At 39.4% G+C, this 20,248-nt stretch overlaps 1 protein-coding gene across 1 annotated transcript in view; it reads right to left on the bottom strand.

Moving 5' to 3' along the window:
• FSHR (follicle stimulating hormone receptor) overlaps positions 1 to 20,248 on the bottom strand; it is a 91,543-nt gene that overhangs the window by 27,695 nt on the left and 43,600 nt on the right. The window contains exons 3-4 of the mRNA XM_085325792.1: positions 3,929 to 4,003; positions 3,461 to 3,535 (exon numbers count right to left, since the gene is read on the bottom strand). Coding sequence (XP_085181918.1) covers positions 3,461 to 3,535; positions 3,929 to 4,003 — 150 coding nt within the window. The remainder of the gene's footprint in view (positions 1 to 3,460; positions 3,536 to 3,928; positions 4,004 to 20,248) is intronic.

Below are 20,248 nucleotides of genomic sequence, written 5' to 3'. Positions count from 1 at the left end.
TATGGCATTCTATTGTAAAATATAATATTTGGAGGAATAGCATTAGGGTAAGGAGCTTGAAACAGGAGCTTGAAACAGTTTTATATATCATGAAATTTGTGTAAATCACCGGGAATGGTGAACTAGATCCTCAGCTGGAGAAAATCAGCACAAATTCATGGCATTATCTGCAATTTATATGAGCTGAGGCGCTAAACCCACATTCAAATCAAATTTTGGTCACTGTGACTGAATAATTATATGCGTTTATATCAGTAATAACAGTCACTGTAGAACTTTGCATTTTAAGAGTGAAATAACTGCTCAAAAATGAAGACTATCAAATACAAAATATACGTCTCTCCCCATTAAAGTCAAGCAATTGTTAAGCTCTTTTATTGAGTCTAAAGAATGTCGTGGAAGAGACTTCTGCAGGAATGGAACAAAGGACCAAGAAATGAGAGAAGGGAAAGGAACAGAGAGTGAGAAACAGCCATTGGCATGATCAGCACCCCAGGAAAGGGCGGCTAAATGAGGAGTTTCTAGATATTCATAAATGCAGAGGCTTTACTACTCTTAGTTGGTGCTAAGCATCCACTGAAGTCAACAGAAAGGCTTACACTAGTTCAGATATTGAAAATGGGGATTTACCTTTTCCTCAAGATTAACAGTTTTTACATCAAAAAGCACTGAAACTAATGCACCGTGACTTTCACAAAGATAAATATTTCTTCAATTTTGTATATGCTCTCTTTCATTCTTTTTATCTGTCCACAGACCTGGCAAATGTACTATCCACAGCAGTTTGTTCTGTGGATTTTACATGGGATAAACAAATGCTGTACTTTTGCACACAGGTAGCGAGAATTATTCAAAGATATCAGTTGCTGTTGAAAAACTCAGGTGTGAAACTAAAGGAAAAAGGCTTATGATTTCTCCTCATGACAACACAAGCTTAAAGCTTTATTTCCCTGTTGCAGTCCCACAGAAAGAAACGGAGTTTTAGTATGTGTACAACTCTTGACAGTCTTTAAGCTGAAGGTTATCAAGGTGTCTGGTGAATTTGTTAAAACAGATATTGGTCCAAATACTGGGGAGAGAGACAATCCTACCACAAYTCCTATTGCAAACAACCAACAGAGACTTTCTATTGGTGGAAAGGGAAATATTCTGCTTGTACACCATCCTACAGAGGTGTAGGACGCCCGGCCTTGGTATGCCTGACAGCACCTGCGATAGGGAGGGGATATGCTAAAAGAATTCTCCAGTGCTTTGATCCCTTATTGCTGAAAGATCTGCACTGGTCCCAGAAGACAAGTGGCCTATCACCTGCACTAWGTGAATACTTCCTCATTTCTCTTGGCTGGAAAAATGTCACAGAGAAGCCCGGTGAGAACACAAAGAAGATATGAGGGTTATCTTCACTTTGCGCCTAGACTGAGTTTCATTCCGGATTGCACGGAGTGACCAATTAYGACGATTCTGTTTACCTAAGCTAGCCAGGGGGTGTTTTTTCCATCCTTCAGAAATTTGGCACTTCCATTATTTTTTTCCTTCCAGCAGAATCCTATCAGAAACATTCCTAATTTTCTCACATGCCAAAAAAACCCACCTCAAAACACTGGCATACCAAAACAAGGCTTATTTGCTTGGGTACACCAACTGTCAAGAGTAGGATATTCTCCTGTCAAACAGGAGCTGCAGGCTGAAGTCGCTGCCAAAGACCCCAAGTCCTGGGTTACCTGGTGTTCTGAAGAAAMCTGTTCAATAGAAATTCCATCTCCACCTGGAAACAAGTTTCTTGGTTTAACACTCCCTCTCTTCCTATCCTTTTTAGCTTTTGAAACAACAATTTAATAAAAAATAATTCATTATTTTCTCACAAGGAATGAAGAAMCAAAAATCCAGCATAAGTACTTACGGATGCTTCCTTGGCCAGCTGTATGGGCTATTAATGAGAAGCCTGACTATCATAGTGATGTTATGCTTCACAAACTGATGAGATTTTTTTCTGAACTCAGATGGAAGCATTGTTAGACCTGTTTTCTCTTTCACTGTCTTTCACATAGCATCACTACCAGGAGTACTAACGTGTTCACAAAATTGGTTCTGTAAATATGCAGTCATAAAACGACTCTCAGCCACCTTCAGTCTCTTCAGAGATTTAATTGGCCCAATATTTGTTTGCAACATAGAAACCTCCCAGTACAGCATCTCTAAGCACATATTCCAGTTTATTGAGAGCGTAAACTATAATAGCTTATGCAGAGTTAAATAAATTTTAAAGTTCAAATCTTAAATTTCAGATCTTGAAGTCCAAATCCAAGCCAATGTCTCATGGCAATTTTGAGCCTAGAACCTTTCAGAGAATAGTGATTTTCAGAGGCTGACTCATTTCAGAGACATTTCAGACTCATTGACTCATTCGGAGCTATGCTTTTTAGACCACAGACCTGACTGTCATACCACACCTTTAAGAAGTATCTAACCAGTGTCTAATCAGACAATTTACGCACTGTGATCAGCAAGACCTCTTGTTTGAGTAAGGAACGCAAGGCAGGATGTATGTGTTCAGGTGGACAGACCACAAAAAAACAAAGAATGCAATATCCTGCCTGGAATGTACKGCAGTGTTCAGCAGGGTACACTGTGGGAAATTAATTATGCTACAGCCATTAAAAACGATTATTGTTAAATGGAGTTCACTGGACTTCATTTGGCTTTTGATACATAGCAGAGCAGAGATTATTAGTYGTGTTAAGATCACATGTGATCTAAAAGCTGTGAAAATATTTTTGGGCAACAGTTTAAGGATGGGCTCTGTTGTCACTAAATTATGACTGCAGCCCCATGGCAGCAGATGTGGCAACCACAGTTGAGCAAACTGCATTCCTGATGAGGCTGGCTAATGAAATAAAATTACACCACAAGCCAATACATTTGTATTCAAAAGTTTTAATCAGCGCACATCAAGTGTTAATGAAAACCATTCCTAGAGCACTGCCATTGTTAAAGCACAGAAAATTTGAATGCTTAAGACCATGCATATGAAGTAAAAGAGAAGGCAGAGCCATAAGACAGGTAGATGAGAGTGGTTTTCTCCCAGAGTTCTCGGGAGGAACTGCAATCAAAACCATTTAGGTGATTCCATTCGCTCTGATCATTGCCCAGGCCAGAAGGTGATCATGCAATAGCAATAAGAAAGGCCCAGATCTTTTTCTCACCACTCAGTTTCAACTCGTCGTCTAGAAAGGTGCAGGGATTTTGTGATAATACTCTCCATGGCGAGTATTATCTTCAACTTTTCTGAGGGCTGAGTGTCTGGGCTTGGTAGTGAAAATGTGGATCAATACTGTGCAACTAATGGGGGGAGAAGGCATTACCCTACCTCATCACCAAAACTGCTCAGTATAGTTTGGACAGAAATGCATCTGTATCATTTAAATACACTGTATTACTTTAAAAGAGCAAAGATTCTTACAAATATCTGAGGTTTGGAAGGTCTTGGAAAGCATCTTGATCAATGTATACAAGGTTGTTAGCCTTCTCAATTCTTCTGCAAAGACAAAATGAAATATCAAAGGAAATATATTAATACATTGATCTTAAAATATCCGTAGTTACCCCAGGATGAAGAGGTACTGTGTGTTAAGGGACCCTTCTTTTTGACAGAAAAAAATCTGCATGATTCCAGAAAAACAGACTAGCATAGACTGACAGATGCCACCAATTTTCAAAATCAGTAGTGGTTTGAGATAAGATTTAGGCTGACTAGGAAAAGAAAGGGAGTGCTGGATGAGAAAATGGAAGAGAAAAGGGGACTTCAAATGCTCCTGTCTCCATACAAATTCTTCAGAGCTTACTTGAAACAAACTGAAGAACCTTTGATACTTGTCTACAATGAATCTTTATAATTGTCTCCCTTGAATTTAGATTGCTCATTACTTACATTTCATGTAGTTTGGGAAGGTTGGAAAACACATTTGCTTCTATGACCTCCAATGCATCATTCTGTGAGATCTCTCTGAAAAACAATTAAAAAGTCAGGATATTTCGAGCAATGCTGTCAATGAAAGGTGAACCAGAAAACGGACAAATGAGAAATTTATATGGAACTTCTTCCTAGATTACAGAGCAGTTTTAAAAACAATGTAGGTATCAGGTAAGAAAATAGAAAACAGAAACACTGAGGAGCTGCCACCAAGGCAACCAGTGAGATTTGRGAACAGAAAAGAACATCCTCTGTGTCCAAAGTTTGTACCCAAAACAGTAGCCCCATACTTCCTGCTGTCACCATTCTCTGTGTATTACACAGAGTCTGTCCATCATCAGCTACTTACTGGATCTCTTACATCATTAATTTCCARTAGAGATTTAACAAAATATTTTAGTTTGGTGAAGGACAGAGTAGATAAAAGGTGACTGCAACAGAGAAGACCGCTAAAAAGAAATGTGACMTCACTTCAGCAGTAGAACGTGCTACTGTCTTGAGCTGATGTGAACTACAGAGATTAAAACTAAGCCAACAGAAAACACATACTTATTGAAAGAATTTGGAGACCGCAGAAATGAAGAACTCTTCCATACTCTGGAGAAAATCCTATTTGATCTTTTCGACGTGCAGTTAATGCCCACTAACTGCCACAGAACGACAGGATAAGAACGGCCAGCTTTCTCTCACCAACGCACCAGAACTGCGCCTGCCCTGGCCCAGAAGACATCTTTCTTTGCTTCCTTAATCTGTGGGCTTGCTCAGCTCTGATATAATTTAGAGCTCAGGAGTCATCGTGGCAAACCAAGGGAGAATTACTGCAGTGCAACATGTCTCAATCACGTCTCTCATGCTTACAGTGACCTGGAAAGTCAAGGTAAAAGCAACTACGCCAGAAGATTCCCCACTGCTATTTTTGGAAATGGGGGCAAAACCACAATTTTACAGGCTGAGATCAGCTGTGATGAGGAGGTGAACTCTGTGATAAAGGTATGACTCAGGGATACTTTGATGTCTCTTTGGATTTTATTGGGAATATAACTGTGCACAGCTTTAGAATGAAACCTTAGATAAATCCTCAGACTGTAAACTGGCCATCCCTTGTCGCAGGATACTCTGCTCTTTTGAAATTATGATAGTTGCAAACAGATTCAAACAGGAATAAATGGTAACTACAGGTGCACAATCAATAGTAAAACACACGCACAAAAGAATTATTACAAACCATATAAAAAGTATTCCACTTCCTTTGAGTAACAGCTGAACTGTACCTGACAAATTACATGCCCATGTGAAACAAACAAAAACCTTGCAAAAGAAATTGTTATATATATATATATATATATAAATACCTCAGTAGTTTGATATTTTATTTTAATAAAAAGCTGTACCTCCTGCTTCTCCAAGATTTTTACAGAAGAAATCCAGCTTTCATCTGCTCCAGGAACTCTACAGTGACTGGAGAATCAGAAAATGAAAGTACACAAGGAAATACCCTGACAGACAGGCAATCAGTAGGAAAGGTGATTTTTAGCCACACTGTGATGACAACTGTTTTTGTTCAACAGAGTTCTGAATCACCAGTTCAAAGGCTGAACATGCTCCTGTTTATTATTTAGGTTTCAATAGCAACAAAAAGCTTCACCGAGACTTGGATTCTTTCATACTATGTGAAATACATTGCTATTGCAAGGAATGCTGTGTTGGAAAGTTTTCCGTTTAAATAGACAAAAGGAAGTGGTAAAAATGGCCACAAAATGAGAATTACTTGATCAATGTCTCATGTAGCAAGTCAGTGGGAGATCTTTGAAAAAGAGTTCAGGTTTCCAAAGTCCTAATTCAATGTGGAGAGTTGGGACTGCGTCCAGTGTGCTGTAGCATATCAAATTAACTCAAAAGCTGCCATTAAAATATTTTTCAAAGCTTTTTTTTCAAAGACTTTTCAAAGATCTTCCTGTTTTCTTTCACAATAATCTACTGTAAGATGTAGAAATAATCAACCACTACATTGTACTAACATGACAGTACAATTCACTCAACTGCAGTCTAGAAGATTTAATGTCATAAGAGGTGTTTCAAACAGACTTTCAAGATTTGAACTGGTTTTACTCTTGAACTTCTTTGGAGGTCAGTAGTATACTTACCATCTCCTACAATATAAAAATCAATTGTCTAGAAAAAAAGAAAATTCCACAGCAAAAGCATCAGATTTTATACCAGCAATTCCATTTAGCCAGAAGAGACTTCACATCAGAAAACAGCTCAGGGAAAAATGCCACAGATTTGTTTGCCTTATGTGGGCAAAAAGGCTTCCTAAGAAACCTCAATATGATAGTGACTTCACCTGAAAGACAGTGCTGTTGAGGGTAAGACTCCTTTGTGATCCAATCTGTTATTTAACTCTGGAACAACTTGGAAGATGCATCTCTTCTAATAGAATGGTTACAAACTCAGCGTTTCTGCATTAGGAGAATGTTTTGGCTTCCTAAGACTGTGATGGGTTATGTGCTTGTTTCACATAGAAAAATGTAAGACACAGATCTGATTAAAGTAGGCCACAAGCAAGCCATGACACTTTGGAAGATTAGGAAAGTATATGACTAAAAAGGAATGAGAGCAAGGAAGATAGGAATCTTTAAATCAGTTTTAAAAGATTAAATTTATAAAGAATTTAAATAATACTTACATAAGTAGCGTTCAGGTATCTGTGTAATTACTTGGTTTTCATACAAATACTCCTACTCACATGCACAAAGGTGACTAATTTTTATAGATAATTAAAATATGTCCATCTAAAATGCTTGTTACCTTCCTGCTCAGGTATACAGCTACTGCAGCTATCAATGTTACAAGTCTCTCAGAACAAGGATGAGGACCCCTAGGGTAGCCCATCTCTCTGAATGGTGGAAGTCAGTAATCCTGGCTTCATATTCATAGGCAAAAATATGAACCTGTACCGCTCACACTAAACAAACCACTCAGCAGATTCACATCCTCTGCAGAGGACAGCAAGTTATGCCCACAGCAGTTGCTACGAAGAGCAAAAGGGGATTGCTGGCTAGTATTTGTGCAAGTGATTTCTCTTACAGTATAAATACAAACCTGTAGATGACTGCTTATTTTGAGTATCTTATACGTCATCATGAGACAAGATGGGGCTGTTACTGCATTGTGTGTTGGTAATGAATAATACTGTTAACTTCAGCGCTAGCTATCACAGCACATCAAGATAGTCATTTGAACATCATTTCTGATCCATGCAAGCCTTTGAAAAGATATAGGCAAAAGGATCAGGAAGAATTTCTAAAAAACCCAATAACCCACCACACCAAGACCCCAGTGTTGCAAAGTGCTTGAGCATGTGCTTAGCTTCCAATGCATTCACAGTCCTAGTGAAATCAGCAGTGATCCCCACAAGCATGAATTCATTGCTCAAACACAGCTTAAAAGAGAAATAATAATTTAGCAGAAATGTTTTACAAAGGATGACTGTTTGCTTTATTTTTTCTTCAAAATGATCTGAAGACTTCAAAATGTGAAAAGGTCACACTATAAGGAAGTATCCTCTCATTTGCTACTAGTATGGCAAGATGTAATCAATGTTATTCATTATTTCCAAGCAATTGATTGTAATGTAGTTTCATCATCAGCTTATGATGATCTAAGATGGTAGTGCTTTTGCAATGGATAATCTCAACTCCCTTTCACTGCCAGCCACACACTCCTACTGTTTTGCTTGCTTTTTTATGCTGGGAGCATAACTACAGGCAATACTGGTGGCTGCTCACAATGTCTGTGACAGAGCCCAGTGTGCAGCACAGGAAACATTCCTCTCTAAAATATCTGCTCTCAAAGTGCRATCCATAAAATCAAGATACATTGAAATGGTCATTGAAACATTTCTATTAGCAAGGAATTTATAGTACTTGGCAGATTCTTTGTAGTCTGTAAAGAAAGTCTCTTAGATTAATCAAAGTCTTACAGCAAAAGTAAGAGTGCATTAAACTCACAAACTAATGGCCTTACAGCCAAGTGATCTCACATTTCAAATTAATGAAAGAATAAGAAATTGGACATTTACATGTCTTTTAGGACAAAAATTACTTTCAGGATCAGAGTGTGGCACATAGGAAGGTATAGGATTTTMTTTTTTTCCTCTTCTTTTAGGAAATGTGGCTGTTTCTCCTTTCTGGCCATTTAAAATGAAGGGGTGTGTGTGTGTKTGTGTAAGTATATATATTTATTTAACAATGATTGTGGAGTGGAAACTTCTGTCAAAAAAAACCCTCAAAGTGCTGTCACGGCAACATATCAGCTTAGAGGCAGCTCACAGCATCCCTCCCTTGCATGGTGCTAAATGATACAGACTCACAAGCATGAAGACCTTAAAGTATCAAAACCAGAAACCTGAATGACATAGGGTAACTGCTGCCTAACTGATGAGTTCGTCTGTACTACTACTGTGGTTTCTGTAGGATATATGGATTTCTGCATTTAACCTCCTTGCGGTAGATAGCCAAAGAGGGATGTCCTGGYGCCCCTGATGGCACTCAGGTGCTTSTTTGTGGTGCCTCCTCACMGGGGCCTGGCACRTGGTGGGAATGGGGAGTTTCCCCCCTTGCTGGAGCCACATTGCCYTCCTCTGTAGTGTAGGCTGTGATCCACTCCCTGCCAACACCTGGGAGGTTTTCCTTACCAAATTCCTTAGCAGCAGCGGTACCTCTCCACCATGGATCTCCGCACCTTATTTGCTGGCATCATCCCAGCTGTGACTTCTGGCCTTTCACCCTTGGCATGGGAGAGGTCATTTGCTGTGGCAGATGGGATAGGTGGTCTGTGGATTCCTTCGACCAAACGTTTTTCACCGTATGGTCACCTGCAGTTACTGGYGATACTGCAGGTACCAGTTACCACTGCACAGTGCAGGTGGTCTCACTGGGCCCTGCGCACTGCAACAGAGCTGTTTTAGCTTTGYCTTGATTTAAGGGAAAAATATCAGACCTATTTTTTTTCTTTCTTTAAATACACATACTCTTTAGAGCATTTGTGCAGTTATATCCAAATTATATATAGAGTTATTGTGCAGTTATATGCCAAGTCAGTTTTTACCTGGAGATTTGACTGATACCAAAATTTAAGTCATGATTAAGAAAAAAATCCAGCAGTAGTGTGGACATCACACACACACACAATCCTGCCCAGGATTTGCTGAGTGAGCAGCTGTGGGAACAACCAGCCTGAACTCAAAACTGCCTCCCASTGCTGACTGGCCACCATCTCAGTGTGACAGCCTGAGAAACCCATATTTCTAGTGATCTGATCAGAAGCAGGCCAATCTGGAACCTCTTTTTGAAAACCTCCCTCCAAAGTGATAGCAAAACGCATTGATTTAAACAGGTTACAAAGAAAAGCTATTTTTCTTAAAACTATTAGAGATTTTTCACCTTTTTAAAATAAATGCTTGACACCTTCTCCTACCATTTTCCTTGTGAACAKGAAAAACTTTTCTCCTTACCATGATGTATTGAACACAAGGGAGTTGCAGGCTAATATATCTTAGCAGTTATTGACATTTCAAAGATGAATCCAAACACTTACTCTTCTCATCWTCTCTGTACTTTTCTGAAAATATAAACACATACATTGTACTGACCTAACTAAGTAGAATACTCCTTTAAGCAACTGAGTATTAATAGTGATTTCACACTTAGAGCAAAATAGTGTATACATAAGGCTTCGATGGAGGTTATCTGGTGGCACTAATACTTTGTCTTCTTGCCTTCCCCAATGGGTATGACATCATATTCTCAAGAAAATCAATTCAGGTATTGGAAAAATAAAATGCAAATTTTCATGCACCACACTAAAGCAAAGGGGATTTTATTTCTATCAGTGCTTTAGCATCATGCGAGCATTCCAGATGAAAGTCTATTGAGAGTTTGGTTGCATCAAATTAATTGTCCGTGTAACTTTATTAAATTGGTCTCTCTAATCTGAAAAACTGTGTGATTAGTCTGCAAAATTGGAACTGATTACAACTGGATTCAAAAGCAGAAGTCACATCATTATAGGAATTGATTTTTTAATCAGTACAGTTTGGTGGGATARCTATATCCTCACACTGAGTACTGASAGGATATATTATATTAATTTTAGTTTATTGCCAGTAAAGCTGAAAATGTGTGAAGCCGTGTAAGTCACACAAACAACAACCCTCCKGCAGGACAAGGTATTCGGAGGAAACGACAGCTTACCGCAGAAAGGGAGGGTCCAAGGCGCAGTGCTAAGCAGTGCATATTCTGACCTTGCACCATCATTCCTGCGCTTAATATCTTAAATGGATAGTTGCAACCTCATGACTGCCTTATCTGTCTAAAATTAAATTCCCAGTCTCCCCTCCCTTTTTGACTAAGCAGTTTCAGGTTGCTTTTAATAGACGAACGCTGACTTGACTCTCCCTGCGCTGCACTGGGAGCTATCGTGGCCACGCGTGCCATCTCGCAAGGTGCACAACACTAACCGGATGGCTGAAGAGCAGCTCTGACGATGGTGTCCCTACCGGGCAGTACGCATTCAGGCATCCATGTGTAGGCGATAAATTAGGGGGCCTCATCTCTTGACGCAGTAAAACCAGAGGGAGGAATTCACCCTAGATGGCACTCTGGAGGAGACAAACCTCTGAGTGCTTGGTCCTCCCACCTGCAGCACCGGTGGCCCAGAGAAATGAGCCTTGTAACTCAGGGTCCTTGATCTGCTGGGGCAGACATACCCTGCTGTTCCCTATATTCAAGCTGGCTGAGAAGTAAACTGGCTTGGACATGACGATGAAATCATTAAATTTAACCATTAATTATGAAAACTATTAGGAAAGTCAGAAGTATGTAATTTCTCTAAAATAAAAGCATCTCCTTTTGCTCTCCCTCCAAGYAATGACACCTCTTTCTCAAATACGACGGGTGTCAGAAGATTTTGAGACTAAGCTGACAAACTGATAGACAAAAACGGTTGTTCAGCTGAGAAAGAGACTTCCTCGTTCAGAGATGCTGACATAAGCTTTATGCCCACCTAGCAACTCCTTTTACAGAACTGGGCTAGAAGCATTTATTGCCACTTACCTTTTACTGCCTTYCTCTTGGCTGTGACAGTCTGCTAATGATGAATAGTTTTATGAAGAATGACCTGGGCAGATGGAGGAATCGCATTTGGTATAATCACTCAAGAGGGCAGCTGAATGAGCAAACTGGAACCCTAACTTCACAGCAGACTGATTCTTGTGTGACCTGAATACCTTCCCAAGACAAAAYATGGTTCAAATTCATTTCTGGAGAAAACTGAGAGGTTGACTGTCTTGGAATTGGAGAACACTTGGTTTCTAGGACCCAAAGTCTATGGACAGCCCMTCAACACAGACTGTCTTGCAGCAGATGTTCTCAGACATTTTCACGGTTAGTTTTGAAATATTTTAACAACACACAGACACAAGAAAAGCCTCTGGAGGACAGTTCGTTACTAACTCCAATGCATTTCACGAACAGGAAATTTCAGAATATCAAGTGCCTCAGATATGCACAATAAAACCTTTTAAGCTAAGAAGGAAAACTGTAAAAAAACTTCTACTTCTCAGTTCTGATTTTAAAAATGTTCCCAGGCTTTTCAGCGGACTCTGTGTTCACCAGAGCAAATCATGCAGTATGTTACTGCTACTTCAGTGCAAATAAATCACCATTTCAGATGTTAGATTTTATTTAATCCATCTCAAGCATTAATATGTACTTAATTTATCGTAAATTTAAATAAAGAATTTTTTAGAAGTTGAGCTAGCATTTGTTTGGCAAGGTACTGACTTCACCTATCCTGAGAATAATATTAGCATCATATAATGTTAAACAAAATTCCAAATACAGACATTATCTTTCAGCTGCCAACACTACATCTTTCAAATTCTTCCTGAAGGGATTCAGGCTTCTGTTAGTCAGTGTTACAGTCTCCCTGTGAAATACCTTTTTCCAGCACAGGCACTCCCTTCTGTCTTCTTTCCTGTTTACATTCCTTCTTTCCTCACATGAAAACTACCTACTCTTTTTGCATTTTATGTCTAATTGTAGTCTTGATGCTACAAACTCTTATCCATGAGCTTTACTCCAAGGCTCAGCTGATGTAATAGCTGAGAGCTATTGCATACATACGTATACAAATTGGGGCCCTCAGATAAAAGCTACCTGGGAAAGGGATCTTCTTTTATGCCTCTAAAATTATATCCAAACCTGCATCTTGTAACAGAATGAGACCAACAGAAGTACCAGCAAGAAGCTGCTGTCAAAAGCTTTATGAAACAAGCTATTCAATTTGAGTGACTTATGTGGCTACTATACTGCGTTTCCAAAAGCAGAACAAAGTACCATTAAGTCCAAATCTGCAGGTTCTACGTTGGAGGATGCAGACATGACATACTTTACAAAAACAGGAATTACTCACAATCTCTAGTTCTTTTACCAAGTGGCCATCAGCAGCAAAGAAGGGCCTCATTCAATGCCTCTAAATTCTTATTTGATAAACATCTAGTCTTTGCTATGAAACTCAAAAAAAAAAAAAAAAAAATCACACACATCCACCTGAGTTCCCCTGACATAAATAACTTCCTTTACTTGCAAGCACAGCAAATCTTTTCTAGAGGGAAGGGAATATGTCGTAAAACTTCGGCAAACCCCCAATATATTAACACACTTTTCTATTTGTGTGCATATAGACAACATATCCCAGTAAGAGCAATAAAAGATAATAGATTCTTGACCACATAATAGTGCTTATCCTCTAATATCAGTGAACAGTAGACTTTCTGCATGTCTAACCACCCCACTTAAAAGAAAGTTGCTCATGTACTGCATGAAGAGTCCCTGCCACAACTACAAATGTAACTTGGGATTGCAGAAGCACTAGAAAAACACAAGTGTCCTGGTGTCACTTCAGCACCACTGATACGGTCTGCTGCAAGAAAGTCCTCAGACTTGAGAACCCAACGGCAATTTCTGGGGGTTTTGGATTGACCTGTTTCTCCTAGGTAAAGATATTTGGGGGTGCCCCACTCCACTCCACTATACTGGTTCATATCTAACTAGAGACATGAAAAGAAGTTTTAGTTAGAGACAATACTGAAGCTTGTGAGAGCATTTTTGTTTTCAGATTTGAAGAATTCTGAAGGCACTGAAGAATGAAGAATGTTTCGTGTATGTTAAATATCTGATTAAAAACTGAAAGTCAACGGATATATTGTTTCTTTCATCAGAATAATAGCAAGATAATGTGTTACGAATCTAAGCAGCTTATTTTTACAGGAAAATGATGAACAAATATAACCCTCCACTAGAGAACATCATCAGATCTCCCTCTGAAAGATCCTCTATCTCAAAGTAATGCAAATCCTTAAGGCCCCATGGACCTTAATGAAGAAATGTAAACAGAAAGCAACCAGTAGTTTCATATTATTGTTTTTATTAGTTTGACGATGGGTCCAGTTAAGAGACCTGGTAGGGAAGAGATTCTCCCCAGGTCACTCCCTAACGCCCCATCCCCAGATGGGAGCTTTGATGAGGACTGATTAGGCAGCAGGTAAGTACAAAGGCTTTTAGCTTATAGCTCCCCTAGGGGCTAAATTGCTGGTAATGTGAAGCAGGAACTCCAGAGCGGCAGGCTCAGGGTTTGCTTCCACAGTAGCACCTGTTAACTTGAGAACCAGCCGAAGCCCAGGCACAGATGTGTTTTTGAAGTGGCGCACACTTCTTAATTTTTATCTTACCTACAGTTAAAGGAAAGCAACTCTACATGCATGCACATCCTGTAAAAGGGAGAATCCTGCATTTATTTATGAAACATATTAGAAGAGAGTCATGCTAAGCATGGCTGCATTTTTGCTCTTTTTTTCTTTATGTGCTGCTGAAGTCAATTTAAGGACATTCATACAGTGGAGACTGGGAGCTGCTGAGAAGCTCGCATCCATTTGAATACTGCTTGAACTAGGTCAGAGAGGTAGGAACAGTCCTACCTCTCATCCAGTCTTGTGATTCTGCTAAATACATTTTCTCTCATCATTCAAACTGTCCACAAGGGTAGCAACAGCATGCACATTCTTATGTTCTTATATTATCCTCCTCCTTAAAGACATGCAGATGGAAACTTGTTAGGAGTACTAAGTTCCGTGTGTGAAATGTTTGGTTAGTAAGGGGCCAAGGAGGAGAAAGAGGACACCTGTTAAATAGGGAAAATGCCCTTAATTTTCCTTTGGGTCACATTTACCTAAAAATGAAGGTGAAAAGACTTTACAGTATATGACTGCTGAAACCTTCCATTTATCCACAAATGAGGCACAGCATAGCCAAAGCAATCCAATTTTAACACAGCGCCCCACAATGTAGCTTGGTCACCTACTGAGGTACCAGCTCTGTCTCGGAGCCATTTCAAAATCTGGCAAAAAGAGGCCGCTGATTAAAGCCAGCTGCAGCAGTCGTAGGTTATATGAATCACAGTCTCCTGAGGATATAGGCAGAGATCACTGTCTCGTTGTATGCAAGCCACCAACCTACCCATTTGAAAATAAAGCCTTAATCACACATGCACAGACTGGATATGAACAAGTGGCCTAGAAACGCTGGGGTTCGAAGTCCTGTTACCCTCTGCTTGAGTTATCCTCCCATCATATGAAGCTTATAGTGACATATTTTGTGTGGGTTGGACGGAGGGAGAACAACCAAAAGTCTGTTTCGTCCTTTAGTACTAAAATTATGCGCAGCTCGGAGAACAGACAAATAAAAGAACAAAATGACTGTAAAAGAGGAAAATGCGGCAGCAAGGGAAAAACTCTTGTTGCATATTATGTCTTCATTTGAATTTCAGAATTAATCTGAATGAATTATATTTTTTAATTTGTTTAACTGTGTTAATAGTCAGCATGCACAAATGGTTTTAGTAGTATTTTCCCTTTATATGTATGACTCAAGAATTACCATAGCAACTTGCTTCCTGATTAGCCTTCAGTTACTAACAATCAATACAATTAGACAAGGTCAGCACTGGAGTAAGCTCTATAGATTTTTAGAATAGGCTATTGAGAGTCAACAACAACAAGAAGAGCAGCAGTCTCCTGGACAGTCTTCCCCAAAGGATGGTTGCTATTCTGTTATTACTTCCTTCCTTATGAACAAAAGAGGTTGTGGCAAATGACAACTTTGCCACTTACCTGACTGCAGAAAGCTTTTAACCTGCCAATAAATTCACAAAATAGAGATTAGAAGTGTGTTTAGATTTGCATTTAAAGAGACATCTTGCTTTCATGTTGCTGGGATTGACCAAAACTTGATACTGTCACAAAACAACTACGGCCAAAATTGTTATCAATGGATTTACATCTGAAACCAATTCCTCTATATGAGAAGGACCCTTAAACTTGCAATAAGATGAGACTAGCAGTCCACAGGGAATATGCTGCATGGGACTTAAGTCTGTGCAGTGCTCAGCTGGGATGCCATTTGAAAGCCCTCCCTGTAGTGACCTGAGCAATTGCACATCACTGACAATTTCCTACTCATTTTCACAGTGTGTTTCAATTGTTAACATGTTCTCTCTCATCCTGAAAGCACAGTGCCTGGCAACACAGTAGGATGAAAACATAATGTGCTATTCAGAGGTACTCTGAGTCCTGGGAACACAAAACAGGCTCCTTGATACTGACAGATGAAGGTTCATGAAAAGCTGCTTTGCCTGTTAGCATGTTTAAGCCTGCTACCAAGAAACACAAGGGGAAACAAGCTTATTTTTAAATAAACATTGTGTGTTGTCAACGATGGCTAGGCGCAGGGCTGTCACAGATGAATCGGGATCTATTTACTTGCCTCAGTGTAGAAATCTGCTGCCRCCCAGCTCTCTCCTCTCTTCCTCTGCCGGAGGTGACCTCTGCACTGAGGCTGTGCCTTCCTCCTCAGCTCATCCCTGCTCGCAGCACAGTCTCTGCAGAGCGGGTCAGGCTCAGGGTGGCAGGAGCTAAGATGCTACTGAAGCAGCAATGTCCCCCTGCCACAACTACGTTGCTGAGAAAGCAGCGGAGAGCTAGTGTGTATGCGCGCTGCTCAGCCACAGCAGCTCTGCTCAGCTCTGAGTGGGATGGTGCTGTCACAGAAAAGGTGGATGTGGGCACACATAACAAACGTACAGCAAAAATGTAGCGACGAGAAAGACTGGAGAGTCTGTGTGATGTAACCTCAGAGCTYGCAATCTGAAGTGCCATGTCTTGACCTTCCTCTGCAGAGGACACTTGAAAGAACAAAAGGGTTTTAAACCCCCAAAGGGTAGTTTTTATCAGAATGTAAACTAGGATTATTAACTTTAAAGCAGAAAAATCTCAAAGGAAATTGGTTAGACAGAAGAGAACTGGAAAGACTATACGCTGCTGTCCCTCTACACGCAGTATCATTACAGGTTTGGAGTTATTTTGAGTGGCAGTAAGCTCTGCTCATACCTCCTAGGAAACCCTTTCATCACCCTGGGGCTGCTGCCTGCTCCTCAACACAGATTTCCATCCCTGGCCTGGCCTGGGAACCTCCTGCCACTTGCAGCACCTCAAAGCTTCTCCTCTACAAACAGGCTGAGTAGCCCACAAAGGGAACACACAACCCCTTCCACCAGGGAGCTCTGCCTCTGCCAGGTTCCCTAAGGAGCATCAACTAATCGTGAGCAGAAGTAATAAATAACCAAATCCTTTCCACCGTATCCATGCTTGCCCCTTTTCACAGCACAGACGGGAAAAGCCACCATCAAACACTAGAAGTCTTAAAAACAGGGAAGATAAAGCTGAAAAACGTATCACCACAAATCTCTTTCAAAACAGAAGACCGACAAAASGATTAGAGGTTTTCATGTCTAACAAGCACCTTCAGTTCATGATTGTTAYGCAGCAGATACAAATTTTCAGACGAAGGTGTAAATCATTATGCCCTGGAGCACACAAGCAAGGTGAACTAAATGCTGCTTCCAGATAACACAGATCAGCTTATTTCACTCCACAAGTTCAGTTCTGCATTCCACTCTGTTTTGGTGGAGAAACTTCACAACACAAAGGCAACATGGAGAGACCATCCAAGTRGTTGTGTTAACATCACCACCGAACACCTATCACCCGTTAGTTACTACAGGCTTCTCTCCACCTTAGAGGAGAAAACACACTAAGAGACAAAATACATTCTCCCTCTAGACACGTTATTCTATGACTGTTCAATAAAAATTCTCATGAATATCCTCCTTCAGCAACTGGTAGCAACAGCTATCCGAGAAGAGGCTCTGAATGAGGACAACTGCCAGTCTGTCACAGTCTCCAACRCCGAATCCCCTGCTCACTGCGCTCAGTGATGCACTCAAACACACAGACACCAGCAGTTCTTCAACATTCTGCTTTTCTCACACAATCTTTTGTAATTTCTATCTGCAGTGTTGGCTCCCTTAAGCATTCACAATACTTTATGGCTCAGTATTATTCTTCTATTCTACATTCTAGCAGTTTAAATGTTTTCCAGCCAATTGGACTACAATATATATACGCAGGTATATATGTGTGTGTGTATACATATATATGTGTATATATATAGATATATGCAGGTATATACGTATATGTATCATGCCATGTGGTAAGTAGTTTACTCATGAAAGTATACTGCATTTCATTATTTCTTATTTTTAAAGAATCATGCATATATATGGAGCTCTTGATTAAAAGCAAAAAAACCATGCTCATGTTTTTGTCAAACATTGTCAAAAAAATATATTCACAATATTTTGTGAGTACATTGCTCTTTGCTTGGTCACAATGTAAACAGCAGATGCAATGAATCTCTGGATTTACACCCGGGATGAATTGGGGCAGCAGTCTCTTTTGTAGAAAAATCAAAAATGCTGCTCACTAATAATGATGAAATTCTCAGCTGCCTCTCCACTGAGCAAAACAGCCATCAAACTAACGATTAAATCCACATCAATCATTTGACACAGCAGAAATAAAGGCAATGCAATATAATGTTGTCAGAAAATCAACGTCTCCTGCTTAGAAAATAAACGTCTTGACTTCATCTCAACATTTTGTTTTCTATAAATGCTGAGGTTTGTATCAGCATTTGTATAGCAGTGGGAAACAATCCTTCGTTGCAACATGCCAATTCCCCTACCATTATTTCTAAAATATACAGAAAGCTAGATAAAATTAGTATGGAAAGGTGTTTCTGAAATCCTCCTGAAATTGAATTTCCATTTCTGAACTGGTACTAACCTTCCTCTTATTAACAAACAATATTTAGTAATGATAACAATAACTATTCAAGAAAATCCTTTTTAGAGTAAATCAGACACATTTTCAAGTAGGTCACATCTTCTGCACTCACCCACTATTACAGTTAGATACATACCCATAAGATTAACAGAAAAAAATTCTATAATAGCTGCTTTCTAATGAAGAAAAATATTTCCTGAAAAATRCATATATTTTTCCTAACAGCAGTTTTTAAAGCAAACATAGAAACCAGATATGGCTTGTAGGACATGGCACTACTATGCCTCTTGGTATATGCCACCACACAGACTCCCAAACTCTCACCAGCACAAGACTATGGTGGACCAGGGACMATGGACTCTTTGGACTCTTTTCAGCAAGTCTGGCTGTCAGAGGAGATAGAAGTGTTAGGTGTCTGAACTGAACAGCCAACTGAAGTGCTGTAATTCTGAAAGCAAGTATTTGAGTTTTCTCAGAATTGTTTTTACATTTTTACTCAATTTTTCACAASAACACATATATTTTTTTTTTGGTAAGAAAAACGCGAATTTATAGCAAYGCCCCTTACAACCCTTTTTATAAAGCTCATTGACTTTAGTGTTGCTCACCTTTATTAACTTTGTATTTACAATTGTCTTTGCTTTCAAGTCAATATACTTTATCCTGACTGCTTTTCAGGATTATTGGAGTTGCAGTTGATTAATGTACAAAAGACAAATGGTTTTAATTAAAAAATAATTTAGGCATATTAATATTCATTTAGGCATATTAATACTCATTTTAACTAGAAAAAGGTAATTGTTCGATCAGAGCAATATTCTAAAATATCACGAGAACCACCACCTTTTACCATATGTAAGCTGTGAATCATATTCAAAAAGAGGAAAATGTAATTAGAACTGGCAATTTTGAATTCTGTTTTTATTTTCTGGCATGCATCTGTAAGTTTAATAAAGGTATCTCTTAGGCAGCATAAGAATTATTATATGTTTCTTAGCAAAGACATGTTTTTATATTTGCGAAGACACTAGGAAGGTCACTGATTCTACTTTGAAAATACAAGAATCTCATGATAAAACACAACTGGGAACTTCCTGCACCTCAAACTAGGGTGAAAATCCTAGAAGGAAGAGATGGAACTTCATGAAATGACATATTTGGAAAAAATATTTGACTCTACCTGAAGTTGTCTTATATTTTAGAGCAATAGCTCTGGTTCCTGTTTTTTTTTAAAAAAAAAAAAAAAAAAAATCTGAGGTAAATCTCAGAAACCGGGCCAGTAAGCAAACAAACCCATATCTTCAGGAGGCATAAAGCAAGCGGGGCAGGAAAAAACCCAAATATTGTAATATTAATTCTGAGTCACAGGGTGACTAGCAATTCTGGGACTCTGCTAAGTTTAGCAGCTGCACTCCTCTGAGRCAAGGACCTAGAGCAGGACTATCTTGCAAAACTGAAGGATTCAGAGGAAGCAAATACATCTRTATGAACAACCACATCCTGCCAGTCCTAAGGTACATACCTTGGGWCTCTAGTGGTGGTAGGGGAGGTCCAGAAAACAGTGGAAGAGCAGGGCCAGCTGGTTGAGAAGGTCCCCCTGAATACTCAACCAGCATTTTTGGTGATTTGCAGCTTAAATGAATGTCTTCGTATTTAGTAGGTAAGTAGCTAAGATACATTTTTCTTTCCACAATTTTACTATGGAGACTTTTAGCATCAGTGAAGTCTCAGAGCAGAGCTTCACAGCTGAACCGTATCTTGTGTGAAGAATCATCTCTTTCCATTTTTTTGGTTTATCAATTACTAGGTTTTTTTGGAAATCCTATCCTCTAGTTCTAGTATTAGAAAGGACAGCGAATCCTTCCCTGTTCACCTTATCCATCCTAATTCTGAGTATACAGACCACTTCAACATCCCCTGTCAAATGTGTCTCCTCCAGGCTTGGGAGTTTTGATCTACTCAATTATTCCTCAGAT

Source organism: Rhea americana, unplaced genomic scaffold (genome assembly GCF_003343005.1).
Source record: "Rhea americana isolate MKP2758 unplaced genomic scaffold, rheAme1 scaffold_123, whole genome shotgun sequence".
NCBI classification, from domain to species: Eukaryota; Metazoa; Chordata; class Aves; order Rheiformes; family Rheidae; genus Rhea; species Rhea americana.
Note: the sequence above shows the minus strand (reverse complement) of the source record. Positions and strands in the feature narration are given on the sequence as shown.